Source organism: Anas acuta, chromosome 18 (genome assembly GCF_963932015.1).
Source record: "Anas acuta chromosome 18, bAnaAcu1.1, whole genome shotgun sequence".
NCBI classification, from domain to species: Eukaryota; Metazoa; Chordata; class Aves; order Anseriformes; family Anatidae; genus Anas; species Anas acuta.
In genome coordinates, this window is record NC_088996.1 from 4,126,407 (window position 1) to 4,143,648 (window position 17,242).

Genomic DNA, 17,242 nt, shown 5'->3' on the forward strand with positions numbered 1-17,242 from the left:
ACCTGTACAAAACAGTAGTGGAATCAGGGGACAGAACCTTCCTTCCATCGGACAGTAATTCTTACCACAACCACACGCCCCTTATGATAGGAAAAGGGAATTAATGCCCTTTTTTGTCATGGAGATGTTTCCGTTCTGAGGAAAGGTGGTTAAGAGATCCACCTTTGGTAATTAAATAAATCAATGCAAGTACAAAGCCTCTGTTGTATTGTTTTTGTGATTACTGAGGTCTGCATCATTCAGAAATCCAAGACAGAGAACAGTAGGATAACCAGGATTAACGGGGTGAAGTTTTTCAATATCAAACTTCTGAACCTATTCTCATTTACAAACCTTCAAATCTTACTGCAGTTGACTCCACCTAAACCATCTCAACTAGAAACCAGCCCCAGACCACTGCCCACAAAACTGAGGGATACCTCCTGCTGCACCATGGATCACTGCTGAATACAAATCCTTTTGTGGTGCCGGAGTGTAAATCCATCTCCTGAGCAAGAACTCATCCGCAAAGGCTACAAACAAGCAGAAGCTCGATACTGATCTACATTCCCAGCACTGCGTGGTTACAGCAGGGAACGGACGGCTTGCTTGCTTTACAGATGCTGCACCAGGTTGTATTGTCAGGTTCTGGGATCTCGGTACTTGCTACAGAAATCAAGTCCGCAGGTAAATGAGAGAATCCAGGAACACCAGCCCGTTTGCACACCCACCTACAGTTCCGCGTTTCCCAACACCTTGCAACCTCATATCTAAGATTTGAGCCACAGACAGGAGGGGGAATACTTTATTTAGATCACAGAATCTGACAGTCGTTTGACAAACCGCTTCCAGACCAGCTTACAGATCAGCAATCGGTCTGTGAGGCCAGAACGGGTTCTTCTCCATATCCAGTTTGGTTTCAGGGAAGGCTTCAGCCATGTCTTCATTTGTCATTTGTTCAAAGGGAATCATGCTTTTGAGCTTCTGAAGCTTGAAGTAGGAGCAGAGACAAAAGTGTTACAAGTCACTTCTCAGCAGGAAAGAGCAAAGCACACAGAGGACAGAACAAGGTGCAAGCCAGGCAGGATTTAAGAGAATATTCAGCAAACAACGCCCAGACTTACGTGCTGTTCGTACTGGGCAATCCGAGCTTTGGAAGCTTGCACATACTCGGCGGTGTTCTTTGCCTGCAGGACAGCAAAAGACGTGTGGAACACGGTTATGCTCAAGAACGACAACCTGAAGCGAGCCTGCAAGCCCACACACTGAGTTTGCAGTAAAATTTAGTATCCTGACACTAGGTAAACCAACAAAATCTTGATCAACCCCCAAGCAGCCAAACCCTCCCCAGCGCAGAGATTTTGCTGAGCCAAAAGCCTGCAAAGACCAGAGCTGTGCTCTGTCTCAGGCTGCCCTGCCTAGGCAGACGACCACATGGAACACACCTTCCTTCTTGCCCCTTCCCATCAGAGGTCAGAGACAAGCCCAGCATCTGGGCACAGCGTAAATACTTACAGCTTCCTGCTCCTGGGCATCAATTTTAGCACTTTGCGTGTCCACTGGCTCAGGAACCTTCAGTGCACTGAACTGTAAATTGAAGGAGAAATCTTTAAATGGTTTGTTTGCTTGAAATAATCCTTCACACCAAGGTCACTCTCCCTAGCAGCAGGAGGGTGTTCCCTTCTTTCTTCCTAAGACACTCTCACAAGTGTGAGTTAACGAGCTTCTTGATCCCTGCAGCTTGAACGTGTACTTCCCAGGCAGCACTGCTCACCGGGATGCTTCAAGCAACCTTTTCTGAAGTGCGCAGCATCACCAGGGCACACAATGCTCTTACATTCATCACAGCGCTACGCAGAGCAAAGCACAGCATCATGAGGAAGCGAGGAAGTCTAACACCTCAGACTCATCCCGTCACAGGCAGATTTTCCCCAAGACAAAGTTTCCAGATCCAGCTGAGGTCTGTGGGCCCTTGCAGTCTCGCAGCAGCCAGTTTCTCTGCCACCAGCGGCAGCGTGTGACCTTCAGCAGGAGCCTCTCTTGTTCCTGGGGGTACGGCAGCCCCTGCAGGCACCAGCCAGCTCTGCACTTCCCCTAGCCAGACCTGCGCTTGTCACCGACCGTTTGCTCCAGGAGAGGCATCACCTGAGCCCACTCCTGCAGGCAAAAGGATGTTATCGAGTCTTCCTCCACCAGCTTTCTCACTGTACAGTGCCACAGCTATCACCCTAACAGTCAGCACTGAAGTGACCTCCTCAAGGTGAGCAACACCAACTGCAGAGCATGAAGCAAGGGAACCTACCAGAACTGGAAACACCTCAATTCTGGCATTTCCCACTCCAAGACATTCCCCATGTAGGCCTCTGAAGAAAAGCAACGCACAAGCTGACAGAGGTACTGACCTTCTTCTGGAACTCGTCCACCATGCCAGCTTTCGCAATGGCAGCCTTGTAGTGAGCCCAGTCGATGGTGGGGGGCTTCTCCGGCAGGCTGGCCAGCCTAAGGGGACAGGGGATAGCAGTCACCTCACGCTGTCATTTGCTCTCTGCCAGAATTACTTTACAGAGTGGTTAACAGAGCCTGCTGAGCTTAATTGCAAATACCTCCAGGTCTCTCCTTAACAACAAAGAGCCAGCCCTGCACATTCCCCCACCTTTTTAACAGATTTCTCTGTTCAGCCAAGGCAAACGCAGCCAGCGGCCCTGCTGCTGGTAGCACCTGGATGCAGCCCGTGCAGGAGAGCTGGGCAGTTTTCACCGCGCTAACTCAGTGTCAGGCAGCGACACCACCTGCAACAGCCCCCACACACCACGCAGGAGACGCCAAAACACCTGACAAAACCCATCCATTTGAAGACGACCCATTTTAACATCCCCTAGAGCATTTTGTAACACCATAATTACAGCCACCAGCTCAAGCCGGGCCCGCAGCGGCTGCACAACCCAGCGGGGCTCCGAGTGGCCGCGGGGCCGGCACTCACCGTGCTGACAGCGCGTCGCTGCGGGTCTTCAGGGCGTTGAACATGGCCCGCTGGTTGGCCGGCACCCGCTCGGCGAAGGCGGCCCAGTCGATGGCCTTGAGAGCAGCTCTGCGGCCCGCCATGCTGCGCCTGAGGGACAGGGGGGGGGAGACAGCGGCTGGGGGGGGGCCGGGACAAGGCCCAGAACCGGGAGGGGGAGACCTGGGACCGGGGGGGGTGATCGGGAGGGACCGGGGGGGGACACGGGACAGGGCCCGGGATCAGGGGAGTGTTGAGGGGGCGCTGAGGGGGCGCTTGGGGCCCCCCTCGGCGGCGCCCGCTGCCCTCAGCCCCCCCCGGCCCCGCTCACCTTGAGCCGCGCCCGCCGTCCCCTGCCGAGCACCGCGCCGGAAGTCCCGCCCCCTCCCCTCCCTCCGGTTCCGCTTCCGGTTCCGCCCGCGGAAACCGGAAGCGGCGGGCGGTGATGGCGGCGGGGCGGCGCTGAGCGGGGCCGGGCATGGCGGAGCTGGCGGCGGCCGAGGGCCCCCCCCGGGGCCGCACCCCCAGCCCCGGCCCCGCTCCGGTTGCCGGGGGGGTCCCGGGACCGCCCAGCCCCCGTTCGGCCGCTCCGGGGGTTTCGGGAGCGGGCCCGGCCGCCTCCAAGTGGGTGCGGCTGAACGTGGGCGGCACGTACTTCGTCAGCACCCGGCAGACGCTGTGCAGGGAGCCCAAATCCTTCCTCTGCCGCCTCTGCTGCCAGGACGGGCCCGAGCTGGGCTCCGACAAGGTGAGGGGGCGGCGGCGGGGCCGGTGTTGGAGCCCCCGCCGGGTACCGTGAGGGGTTGGCAGGGGGTCGGTGTTTGTGGCTGCGGGGCACGGTGAGGGCTGGGCAGGGGGATGGGGGTGGTGGGATCCGCCCCACAGGGCGCTGGGGGTGGTTTGTGGGGTCAGGCCGAGAGGTGCTCAGGTCCCCTGCTGCTTAAGGGCTTAGCTGGAAGGTGAAACCTCCTCGAAACAAAACCTCCTCGTGGCCACAGCCATCACCGCCCTCAGCAAACAAAGGAGGTGAGCACAGGGTCATTAAAGTCAGAGAAGCCCTCCAAGATCTGGTCCAGCCCTCCCCCTGCCACCCACATCACCCCCAAGCACCACATCCCCAAGACCTCACGTTTTTTATTGCTTTAAAGCAGCCTGCGTGGCCGGTCAGACATTGCTGTAGGGAGATGATGTGGCAGCCTCCTGCACAGCCTCTGTCAGCCCTTCCAGGCTGGTTCGGGAGATACTTTCAGTTGGGAGCTGTTGGGGAGCTGATGACATTAGTTGTTGCATGCCAGCCTGCCAGACACCGCTCAGAGACAGGGCTGGTGCACTGCAATTTGCATTTTTAGTAGTAGGAAGAAAAAAACAAACGTTTCCTTTAAAGTTTAACTATCATATGCTGTTTACCAGAGCTGGAAATGCATTTTTTTTCTAGATAAACTAGTCTGGAAAACAAGATTAGACAGAGCATGAACACCAGGTTTGTGTTTTTATTATTGCAGTGAAGAAAAAGTGCTAAGCGCTGCTTTTCCCTTTGGTTATATGAACTCTGTTCATAGAAGTACTTCATGTGAGGCATCTGCCAGCACCGTCAAGCTGCAACAGTTGTAGCTGGGTTCAGGTACTGAAAAAAATGTTGGATAAAGCCTGGGGTCACAAATTCAACCTTTACAGGCAAAGGAGTCGGTGTTCTCACAGAAAAACTGTTCTATTTGTCATTTTCAAATGAATTTTTTTCTAGTACCATTTAACTCTGCCTGCTTCCTTCCTGTGTACACCCTACAGGATGAGACAGGCGCGTATCTCATCGATAGAGACCCCACCTATTTTGGCCCAATACTGAACTACCTCCGCCACGGGAAGCTTATCATAAACAAGGAGCTCGCAGAAGAAGGTGAGAGAAAAAACTTCCCAGCAGTACTTCTGGCCTTTAGTTTCCCAGAAGGATGCTTGTTAAGAGGAATTAAATCATTAGATTCTGCATCCTCCTGGAAGCAGAGGCCTCTAGTTTATGGTACAGCCCATCACTGCTCTGCTACCAGAAGCCTTTGAGCTAAGCAGAGGAAACGATCTGATAGAACATCTGCCCCCACAGACAGCAGTAACAGCAGCTCTGCACGAGCAGGCAGCTCTGGTGACTTCCCCGTAGAGCGGGAACACCACAGAGATCGTGCCATGAGGTTTCTGATAAGCCCAAGGAAAGGGGGATGATCTTTAAGTGCCCTGTAAGTCCCCAAAGGAGGTGACAGCTCCCTTCTAGCCTGGAAATGTGAGATCAGTGGCAGTCATATTCAGCACCTGGAGATTTGCTTACACATGGGTGACATTTGGAGTCAGCAGCAGGTGTTGCATCCTTGTAGCTGAATCATCTTCACTCCGCCCTGCATAAAGGAACAGAATTTGTCTCTGCTTTTTGTTCCCTTCTTAGGGGTCCTGGAAGAAGCCGAGTTCTACAATATCGCATCTCTCGTGCGACTGGTGAAGGAGCGGATACGGGATAACGAGAACAGAACCTCTCAAGTAATGCACATGAAATTTACCTTCTGAAGTCAGTCAGTTTCCGTAGCGTAGTAGGACGTGTGGCTGCAGGCACTGCCAGTAGCAGATTTTAGCTTAGTTGTCTTTAACAGCAGGAACCCTTGTTTTTAGTTAGATCCAAGGCACAGCTAGGAACAAGTATCCATTACGGCTTCAAAAGAACAGGCCGGTCATCTTGTTAACGCTGCAGGGAAAGGCAATGAACGGTTAAATAAGAGGGACTGGGAGCAAAGATGGGGAATTACAAACCAAAACACACAGCTTCAGGAGGTAAAGAATAGTTCAGTTCTTCTCCAAACTGTTTTCGGCCCTGTTCAGCTGTCCTTTTGTGGCAATTTTTCCTGTTGCTGATATTAACATACTCAGGAGATTCAATTTCAGAAGGGAAACATTCTCAAAAAGCAGTAAATGGCTTTGAAAACAAAAGTGTTGCTTTCAGTTGCATTTAGGCACCTGGAAGGCTTTTAAGAGAAGGGTACCAACTGCACGTGCCCATTTTAGAATTGGTTGGATAGTCACAAAAATAAAACCTCAGACCATGTGGCTCAGCCTTCCTCAAATAACACAGAGCAGGACACTCCATTAATTTAAGCTAATTAGTTTCCTCGCTTGATACCAGTGCAACAATTATTAAACTCCTACTTGTTTTTCTTCCCCATGTTTTAGGGACCTGTGAAGCACGTGTACAGAGTCCTGCAGTGCCAAGAGGAGGAGCTCACACAGATGGTGTCCACGATGTCTGATGGGTGGAAATTTGAACAGGTACCCATAAGCAGGCTGACTCGAGCAGCCGTCTGGTTTTGTAGGATAACTGAAATGTGCTAACTTAAAGGAAATACATTCTTCTACCCACCCATGATTCAGTAGTTTGGGAAATCTACCAAAATACCATGCGTTTGTTGAGTAAACAGCAGTGAGTGGTGTGAAGTATCCAACAGCTGAAAGGTCAAGGCAGCAGGGGAACAAAAAAAAAAAAAAAGTTTCGTGTGGCTATCTTTCGTCCTTAACACAAACAAAATCCTATTAACTGTATGTCAGGTCAGTAATGACAGCCCCCAAGTCTTGCTACAGCAAAACTGTATCAGTAGTCATCTGTCTGGGAAGGTTGCTAACTGCATGTGCCCCATAAACATGAAGCTCTCTCTTAAAATCCATGACAACGTGGAAGCTAGGGTGCATACCACACATTAAAGTTTCCTGGATATACACAGCTCATAAGAACCACGTTGCTCTCTTCAGATTTTTTGGGTTTACTATCTGGAAAGCAGAACAGAGTTGTAAAAGACAGATTAGCGCTGCACTCTAGGATGTCCTTTTAATGTAATAATGATAAATATGAGACAGACGGGATTTCTTGGATCGAGTCCAGACCTCCCATAACAGTAATATAACAATCCTATTTATGCAGATACCAAATTCCATCCCGATGGCTCCTATGCAAAGAGTGGTGCCAGTTTGCTACGCGTCCCTTAGTTAATCTAACATTTGCCTGTGGTAAGGAATTGCCTTTCCAGTATTTGTACATCAAAGTCAGAAGGCCAGATTGGAGACAAGTTCAACACAGACATACAGTCTGCATCAGGAGGCCTGGACCAAGAGTCTGCACTTGCCCTGCCCTTATCTGAATTAGGCATTATATATTGCAAAGCCTGATGCATTTATTTTTATTCTTTCTGCCCTCAGTGTTTGGGAAATGTGTTCACGATTACAGATTCCTTCGTGAGGCTCCAGGTGCCACTAGAGGGCTCTGGAGCTTTTCTAAGTCTGCCTTTCAAAGGCACAGGAAAGCCTGTGACACAGGAGGGTGCTGGAAGGGGTTTGGCTTGTTGACACTTCAGGTCAGAACAGGTCTCCCTGGCCAGCTGTAGCTCACAAAGCAATTGCAGGAATAAAGCAAAAAGTCAAGACTTGTTGATGGTCCCTACCTTGGCTGTCTCCTGTTGCACAGCTAATCAGCATTGGATCTTCCTATAACTACGGAAATGAAGACCAGGCAGAATTCCTCTGTGTCGTGTCCAGGGAACTCAACAATTCCACCAACGGCATTGTCAAAGAGCCCAGTGAGAAGGCAAAGGTAAGGCATCTGCTCGGGCCTATTGACTTAGATCCTCCCATGCTAAGAAGAACCCCTCTGACACTAGCAGATCCATAATCTGTGGTAGCAGTTCTGTGTACCAGCTTGCCTGTTTCCCCCCCGTGTGCATGAGCTTACCTTACTAAAAGATTTCCTGGCTTACTATACATTTCAAGTTAAGGAAGTTCCAGCTGAATGTGAAAGGGAAGTTCTGGTAGAACACGGGGGCACTTCTTTAATGTGACAGAGCACTGGAACAGGTCACCCAGAGAGGTTGTGGAGTCTCCTTCTCTGGAGACACTCAACACCCACCTGGCTACCATTCTGCACAACAGGCTCTAGGTGATCCTGCTCGGCAGAGGGGTTGGACTGGATGATCTTCAGAGGTCCCCTCCAACCTCAGCCACTTTGTAATTCTGTAAGAAAGAAAAAAATAGAGGAAAGACTTGAAAAAGGAGGACATGATAGCAATGACTGTTGAGATTGGTCACATTTTGTGGTTGAAGCATGCTGTAGGGAAGAGACAGACACTTTTTTCTACCTCAGTCCATTTTTCCCCAGAAACTGAATGGGGAAACTTTCAGTTTCCCCACTTAACTCCTGGAAGGCAGCTAAGCAGGGTTTCTAGAGACGGGTCTCAGTTTTAACCAGCTTGCCATTCATTACAGTAGCATAAAAGCCAGCAAGGTGCTCTTATTCCTTCTCTTGTTAGTCCATCTTGCCTTTGCAAAACTCTGAAAAAAAAAAAAGATTCGAAACAAGAACTTACGCATCTGAAATTGTCTAAATTTTTTAAATTCCCTTTTTTTTTTTCCAGATTCTTCAAGAGCGAGGATCCCGGATGTAATTCAAGTGTCTACTCCTCTAAAAATCCCAGATGTCAAAAGGGCAATCTAGCTGGGCAGAGCATCTCTCCGCAGTGCAACCTTGCCCCTGTACAGTAACCAAGCTAACACAAAGCCGAGCCTGTCCTGCCAATGGCGAGTACTTCTGGTCAGAACCAAAGGCTTCCCTCCTTCTCTGGAAACCAAGAAAAGAAGAGACTCTTCCAGTTGGATAGTCCTTTCTACAAGTATCCATTTTATTTTCTTGGCCAGCACTGTATTGAATTTTTCCAACAATGGCTGGGCTGGATTCCCAGATGGAGCCTTTGCAAAGGTTGCTCAGGTCCCCAGGCCCTCGTAGTCAGTCCCACCTTGCACAGGCTGCCACGGGTGGGAGGATCTGTTTGAGCTGTGCCATTTCTTGCACCCAGGTCTACCACCACCAGAAAAGTGCAAGGACCTTGCAACGCTCCCCCTCCTGATCAGCCACCCCCCCACACACAGATCAGAACAGGGTTTTAAAAGGAGGAACAAAGCAACCACTTGTAAAAAGAAAAACACTTTTTTCATTCTTGCTTTGTATTTGTTCCTTGTTCCATTCCTAAGAGCTGAGTTTAGATACTAAGGGGAGGGGAGTTGTGTGTACATCCAACATGGGTCATGCTGTTAATGCTATTACGTATGGGCTCCTGGCATTTTCCAAAGCCCGTTGCTTCTCATGCATAAAAAGAGACCCGTGTTCACCCAGAGTGGTGGTAGAATAATAGTTCTGTCCTGTACGCTTCTCTGTTGAAGAAGAGTGGCAACATCTTTTCCCCTTTGCTACCTTGCCATGACCATATCTTAGCCTGGTGCAAAGTCACAAGGTTAGGGACTTGTTGCTGCCAAGTTCAGCTTTGCCTTGTTTGTCTCCAGCAGCATGAGCTCCACTGCCTTCCTTCTCACCAGAGTACTTAGGGCAGAATTTCTTTCGTACTGTAGCAAGCAGGTAGGTTTGTTTTCACCCACGAGATTCTTTGCGGAAGAGATCCCCTATTTACACCCAATGATTTATCTGCGGCCCCCTCGTGTATCCACCTTCAAGAGACCACCTCAAATTACAGAGGGGCATCACAGAGCTGGGGAGGGGTGGTGGTGGTGAAAAGTTGCCAAACTGTTGTAATGTTTCTTGTCCAAAGTGGCGTTTCGACTTCTGTGACTTTTTTTTTTTTTGGAATGCCTTGGATGGATGTGCAAAATGTTTGTTTGTGCCTCTGGAATCTAATCTTAGCCAAACTGCAGTCACTGCTTCTCCTCTGTTAACCTGTGCCATCCCTAACCAAGGGCATGTCCCTCCTTGTCTGGTAAATGGAATTTCTTAGGAATTCACTGCTGCATGTTTTTCTCCTTTCATCCTGGCTTTGTTCTTTGTAGCCTAAGTGTCCTGGTATTTGGGTCTTTTGAGTCAAGTCCCAAACTGACAGTAAACGCAAAGCTTCAGAGATGCTGGAATTCACAGACATTGCTCAGAGCAGGTGATTCTCAGTAAAGTATCAGAAAATTCCTCACCTGGACTGAGGAGCCGGGCTTCTTCCTGGAGGAATTCAGCTACCTGTGGTCTCCTTGAAGTGTTAAGATAGAAACAGGCGTTTCCCACCTGATCACTTACTGCTGGCAGGGCTACCCTCAAGGGTAGCAGAACATTACTAAAGTTCTGACAGCCAGTTCAGCAGCAAAGGCACTGAGCAACACTGCTGCACTTGGCCTCTTTTCAGTCCTGTATGTACCTGGCCTTTCCCATCCTTCTTTGCCAATATACCTCCTCCTCTGGAGGTTCTGCCTCCTTCTCAAGAGTGACTGGTCAGTTATCTGTGCTAGTTTAATCCTGGTAACAAGAGACCATGCCAAATGTCTTTGAATTCACATCGTGTCAGTTACAGGCTGTTGAAACGCAGCTGGCTTGCCATCATGCTGAGAAGCCAGCTCTCCTTCTCTCCATCTTCCCTGTTTCTAATGTATTGAGATGGTATTGGTGTGATTAGACCACACGCCTTGGCTGGGCCTAAATAACACTGTGATGTGTATAGATATCTCTCTCCTCTGTCAGTATCTCGTAGCCTCAGTCATTGTCCATCTGTGCTCACAGCTGAGAAATCCAGAAGTGCATGTATGCAAGTTAACAGCCTAAAAAGCCCTCTGACTCTCACATTCATCTGTCTTCTCTCCCTTCCTTGGAGGAGGGAGTCTCCAGGAACTGGTCAAGAAATAGCAAACTAAAGGCAACAGGAACTGCTTGAGCCGCATTTGTCACATCAGTGCCAGCTGAGCACCTTCCTGTTCAAACCGTGGAGCTCACAGCAACGCTAGCGATCGCGTGAAGGGAGACATTCTGTCCAGTACAGCTCGAGTAGATAAAATACCTCGTTGCTTCTTTTGTATCTCCAAAAGCACCATACGTGTTGAAGCCCACCAGAAGACTGCCTGATGCAAGAGCGATACCATCACTCTCCCCACCGAGCCAGAGAGAGCCGAAGAACTACCACTACCAGTTGAGTGGAATGGTTGTTTAACCGATACACAGGACAGACTATCAGCGTTGCATCTTGGTTCTCCAGGGGAAGATTGAAGTCCCTTTGGCTTCAATTGCGTGGTCTTTCAGTGCAACAAAAAGAGTTAACGGTAGGAAAATGATCTGGTTGTTACTGGACACTCAACTTCTTGTGCGATATTTAGGACCAGGCATGAAATCCATCCCAGAAGGTCCATTCCCAGTGGAGGATTTCTTTGCTGACTGTGCTAAGTCACCTTTGCCCTGAGACCAGGGGCTGGTCTCAGCATTATGCACAAGTTGCATCCCTTCTGTGCTCAAGACAGGGCTTCTCCTTCTGTTGCCTTTCACTCAGTCACAACTATATAAAAACCATCACTGAATTAAGAATAAATTTGTCCCATTCACTCTTAAAAAAAGAAATAGCATGTTGTGAGTAGGGTGAGTGAGCAAGGGTAGAGCTACTGGATATCCAAGAGTGCTTGCATCTCTTGGGAAGGTTCACTTGAGAGCATTAATCCTAGGAACAGAGAGCATGACCTTTTGATTTTTTTTTTTTTTTTTTACACTTTCCCAGTGGCCTAAATTGTTCCATTATGGCAAGACTGGAAATAACCTCTTGAAGTGTCTTTGTTTCTGCACATTTTTAAAAATAGATTTTCTCAGGGGTGACTGAGTGGGCTGAGGCAAAGGGGGCACGGTTCGCTGCAGGGTGACGGGACTGAGCAGCTCCCCAGTCCTGCAGCTGGGCCGTGGGCTCCTCCCCTCAGGTTTGCCTGCAAACCCGGAGGTTTTGTACAGTTTGTCACGTGTCAGTGCCCTTTGCTACTGTTTCTCTTTGTTTATTAAATGTGTTTGAATAACACTTGAGATGCTGTGATTAATTTTTTTTTCAAATAAAGATTCTGAAATGGGTTTGAAAAGTTTGAAGAACAGTCTGCAGCCTGCTGCTTTCTTTGCATCCATTTGCAACTTTCCACAGCAACACTACGTTATAGGGGAAGAAACAAGTTAGGAACCTGCATCTGGCTCCAATTCTTTTATAACACCGATTTGCCCAGAGGAAAATCCAATTAGATTTAAGAATCCTTCTTGGTTACTTTCAGAGAACAAAGGCAAAAATCAAAGTACTTCTCTGATTTTCTCTTACACAAAAGAATCTGAACCACGTACATTTTACCACTTCCACTGACACCCACAAACAAGCAGGTTGTTAATACAAGCATTAAACATGAGCCACTAAGAAAGGACAAGGATTATTATGTCTTTTCATTTGCTAAACCTGTACTTGACTGCTCCAGCATGCATGGCAGAAATGTCTGATGGTTTGGCAGCTTTGCCCCTTCCTGTCTCACAAAAGGCCTTCACTGAACATCTGCAGAAGCTTGCAAACAACTCTCTGCCTTCCCACTCAAGGCCAAAGATAGAGCATTCTTGCCATCACCAAAACAAAAGCAGAACAAACATGAGGGGGAAAAAAAGAGGAAAAAAAAAAAAAAAAAAAACACACAATTACAGTTTCTTAAGAGCTTCCCCTTGTGTTCTGAGCCTGCAACTGTTTGCTGGGAGAGAAAGTGCCCCAGGCATGTAGAATTTGCTCTGAAACCCTGGAGGGCATTTTAAACATTTGATCTACCTCCACCCTGAACGCAGCCTTCCCTGTGTGTCTTTAGCAAGACAGGGGATTAGCTGGGATTCAGATTTCCTGTTTACAGAGCACTGCAACTCAAAAACGTGTGAAACAGAAGTGCCAGCGGATGGGCGAGCAGCAGGGAGGTCAGGAGACAAAACCTTCAAGCTTTGGTGATGCTGAATTGTAGATAATGGTGCCCATTCCTCAATACAGGGGTGGGAAAGGAGGAGGAGCAAAGATGTAAGTGAAGAATGGGTGAAGATGAAGTTACTTTGGACCACAAATAGCTGTTGCCTGCTGCAGCTGCTCTGAAGGCTGCCCCCGGGCATGCTCCCTGCTTCCAGTTCTTCCCACTGTGGCAGAAGCCCCAAAGCAAGGAGCAGGGAAGGGCTGGCACATCCCCAACCTGGGGTTTAATACCGGAGCTATGTGAGATGAGACATTCTCTCCCCCATGACACCACAAAAGAGAGCTTAATGGCATGCAGGAGAAAGCAGAAAGCACAGCTGAGCCACCTCACTGCTTCACATGAGTTGATTTAGGACACTGCCCTCACATCTCCTTAATAAATCCCCGTATCTCCATGCCAAACCCGACTGCAGGCCTCAACCTTGCCCCAGGCAGAGCCACACTCAGGTACAGCAGCCCCTGGCTGTCCTTTAAGGCCACGTAGGTCAGAAAAGGCTTTGAACAGGACCCTGAACTGGCCCCGGGTCCGCCAAGTGGTCCCTCAAAACACCTAGAGCAACGCTTCAGCGCCGTGCTGGAGACACCGGCGTCACTCAGCAGTTTCTGTGGAAACCGCCATCAGCAGCAGCCAGGCCTCTGTGCCATCGCTTGCTTTCCCAGCCAAAGCTGTACAACACACAGAGCTCTTCCTAAAAAAATAAAAATCTTTTTTTCCCCCTTCTTGCTACAGAGAACTGAGGCAATACCCAGCACTACCAAGCAGCAGGAGGTCGTGCTGGACCACCCCAATAAATTGGGCCTCACACACCACCTCCTAACGAGCAGCCCCTGCTGCTCCCAGGGGCTCAGCTCTTTCTGCCCCCAACCCCAGGTGGCTCCAAGCAGCAGAAGGGGCAGAGGGAGCCACTCTGCAACAGACCTGTGGCAGAGGGACTTCCAAACCCCCCTTGAGCAGCATTTTCTGCATTTAAAGGGTACAAACTGGGCACTCCCCCACCCCTCCTCCTCTGAAAAAAACACAGAAACCCTCTGGCTACCACGCTGCATCTGGGGCCTGCTGGCTCCCCAGGGCCAGGCTCACCTCGCTGCAGCACACGAAGCTCCGTTAGTCACCCGGCTGGCAGCTCCACTCGCCTCTGCCAGTTTTGCCCAGAGCACAATTCATTTGTTTTTCTGCCCTGCCTGCTCACGTCTGTGGACAAAGAGGAAACCCAATCTGACACCAAAGATATGGAAGGGTTTTTAGCAGCCGAGGCATCTATCAGCATCCAGCTTCTTGGCCTGGAGCTCCAGCAAAAAAGGAGTGGAAAACCACAGCTGCATTTCTCCTCTCCGCACGTGTCTGGGAGGGTGAAACCCAGCAGCACAGAGGCCTGGCCACAGCCATGAGCACATCCTGCACAGCGCCCACGCTCTGCCTCAGGCCCTCGACAAAGATCAGCCTGCTGCTCACCCACCCACCTTCACCCTGAAGTCATCAGGCCAGATCTATTTGCAGACAGAAAACCTGTAGATATTTGTAACCCAGCTTACTAACTTGTTTGGGAAACAAGGACCTTAGTTGTCTCTATCTACCTAGATCTAGTTTTGAGACAGTCACTGAAGGTTTAAACCCAATTTGTCTGGGCAAACAACCCCCATGTACCTGATCCTGTTTAGAGAAGCATGTTGGCTTCTCCAAAGCACAGTGAAGGAGCTGTAATCCCCTAGCAATTGCTTTCAGGTGTGGTATCATAGTTGAGCAAAGGCATTGATATTTGCCCCTCTGGCAACATTCCCTATTGCAGGTCCCCGTCCTTCCTACAAGTTCCCCAAACTTCACCATATTCAAGTTCATCATCAGTCCAAAATGTAACAATTCCTCGCATTTCATGGGCCTCACACAGCTCCTCGGGGAGCTGAGGGTTCAGCTGGCAGTGGCTGGCCTCCGTGTCACACAGAAAACCCTTGGGACAAGTGAGCACTTTCTACCTGTGATTTAGCCCAGGGCAATCAGGGCAGCAGGTCCTTCAGCAAGGCCAGGACAACATGCACCAGAATTTGTGAATTCAAACAGCAGTGGCTAAAAATTAGGAAAGCCAGAGCTGATGTGGGAAAGGAGCAGTCCCAGGTTCCACCCTCCAGTGGTACTTTGATGCATTAACTTTCTTGCAGCTGGCTGTCAATACATCCCATCCTCCCACCCAAGCACCAAGCCATGACATCCCTGCAGACAAGATTCTTTGCTATTTAAGGATTCACAGCTACTAACAAAGGACCCAGTCTGTGTTCCCTGCATCTCACCTGCAGACAGAGCAGGCAGCTGGCACACCACATCTCTGCGTAACCTAACATGAAGGGAAATAGGGCTGGTGGTGGGAGTGCAAGGTACCCAGGTAAGCAGGCAACCCAAAATGAAAGCAATGCCTGCCTGCCATCCTCCCCAAAAAGGGCTGTTCCCCTGCCAGCATCCACCCCATAGCTGCCAGCAGCAGGATGCACACCTAACTCAAGCAGCCAGCCAGAGGGAAACGCTTCTCTTGATCCCTCCCTAAGTGGCTTATTCCCCATCGATAAAAAAACAAGGGGGACAACAATTAAGAGCTTGCTAGATAAGATCTGCTGCAGGGAAAATCCCCCTAGCCACTGCTTGGTGCTCTGGACATCAACCTAAAGCAGAGACGGGATGCACAGGACTGGGATCTCATCCCATTGCCCCACCATGTCCCACATGCCCATCCACCAGCCACAGTTTTCACATGGGCAACAATTTAAGGCAACTCCATCTCATTAAAAGGTTCCTGAGACAGGTCAGGGCATCCCATCAGAAGCCACAGCCACCTCCAGCATGGATTTCCCCAAGCACATCTTTCTCAGACTCAGCTCTGGAGGATCCCCATTGCCTCAGGTAGAGTTGGGTGCTGGCCTCCCCACTGCACGGGGCACCACAGAAGCACCCAGGGAGGAAGGCAACAGTCAGGATGGCTGCTTGCACTGTCTGCCAGCCCGCATGCAAATCCTTGCAGTCAGCCACCAGGGCAAGGAGCTGGGACAAGCCACATCTTGCTGGATTCCTCCGAGTCGATGGAAGCTGTCAGTACACGCACTTGGTACCAGCTGTCTCCTCAATCCCTATTTCCTACCTCCAAGCCAAGCAGTGTTATCCTCAGCGCTGGCTAAAAATCATGAAATCTGGTCCCAAAAATCAGATTTCTTACCTGGTATCACAACCACATCCTTTGTGACTAGTGAGCACAATGCAGCTGAGAACAAGCCAGGAGGAGAGCAGGGAACAGCATCAGGACATCTGTCTAAAGGCTGGTCCAGGCAAGGAGCCAGGCTTATATGTAACTGGGAGTCAAACTGGGTGGAGAAGGTGTGGGAGGAGGATCCAGGTGAGTCTGGTCAGGCTAATTAAGACCAATTAGTGCAGTCAGGGCCCTGACACCCTTTGTAGGGGGATGATGTGGGAGTGATGCTATGGGAACTGCTTAGGAAAGTCTGGTGCTAGACCAGCACTCCCCATGGCTCTGGCACCGTCCCATTTTCTCAGCCCTAACAGAGCTGGGCTGTAGGGGGTTTGCCAGGGTTGTTCAGCCCCTGTCCCTGCCCCAGGTCTCAGGAGTCAGTTTTCAGGTGCTCGGAGAGCTTGGTTTCCACTGGGTCTGTCTGTACTCGAGGGAGGGATCGGAGCAGGGGTTTAATCTGGGTGCTCCCGCAGCCTGCTGGAGCAGGTTGGAGACATCGGGACTGGACCTGAGACAGGAGCAGCTCCATGCCCGGATCCGTGCCCTGAGCTGCTCCACAGCCCAACAGCCAAAATGCCACCGAGTTTCCACTGCTTTACATAAAAGAAAGAAAGAAGACACACACTTCCTCTGTGAGATTCAGTCTGTCAGTCTTTGCTAATCTGGGTGCCTGGAACAAATTCAGCTAGCATCAGAAGCAATTTGGGAGCTCTGAGGTGTTTTCCACTTCAGTTTCCAAGCACGTGGCCTGCCCCAAAACTGCTGCTGAGACTCCTGGGTTTGGGATGGGCTTGCAGAGCCGCAACACTGGCACATGGATGTGCACAGGGCTTGAACTCAAACCACCTCCACTGCCCCTTGAGGGCAGCGAGTGACGGCTGACAAGTGACATCCCGCAGATACCAGCATGGGGCCAGTGCCTAAAGCAGAGCTAAAGCTGGGGGCTCTGCTTGTAGCCATCTGAGTGACCTTGGGAAAATCACCTGGGACACAGCACAGCCTTCCCGGGAGAGGGCTGCAAAGCAAGCCCAGATCTCGGGTTGAAAAGGTACTTAAAAAGTCACTTATAAAGGTGTTTTCCAAGTGCTTTGCTTTCCTACCCCCAACAGACGCTGAGTGACCCTTAAAAATTTTACCGCCCCTCTCGGTTTACAGTAAACGCCTCACCTCTGTGCATGCAGCCTGGTTTGCGTTCATAAAACCCACGCCTGGCTCACACTGGGGCTGAGGTGAGGATGCTGCAAGGCACGCAG

The 17,242-nt window shown here is 50.1% G+C and overlaps 2 protein-coding genes across 2 annotated transcripts; one reads left to right on the plus strand and one right to left on the minus strand.

The window, feature by feature from the left end:
• Positions 1-768: 768 nt before the first annotated feature.
• Positions 769-3,457, minus strand: ATP5PD (ATP synthase peripheral stalk subunit d). The gene is made up of 6 exons (XM_068654611.1): positions 3,309-3,457; positions 2,960-3,088; positions 2,382-2,478; positions 1,495-1,566; positions 1,104-1,166; positions 769-969 (listed from the first exon to the last, which is right to left on the minus strand). The coding sequence occupies exons 1-6, from the start codon at positions 3,455-3,457 to the stop codon at positions 838-840; spliced, it is 642 nt and encodes a 213-aa protein (XP_068510712.1). The 3' UTR covers positions 769-837.
• On the plus strand, positions 3,456-11,810 carry KCTD2 (potassium channel tetramerization domain containing 2). The gene is made up of 6 exons (XM_068654607.1): positions 3,456-3,725; positions 4,763-4,871; positions 5,406-5,497; positions 6,182-6,277; positions 7,464-7,589; positions 8,407-11,810. The coding sequence occupies exons 1-6, from the start codon at positions 3,456-3,458 to the stop codon at positions 8,434-8,436; spliced, it is 723 nt and encodes a 240-aa protein (XP_068510708.1). The 3' UTR covers positions 8,437-11,810.
• The last annotated feature ends 5,432 nt before the right edge of the window (positions 11,811-17,242 follow it).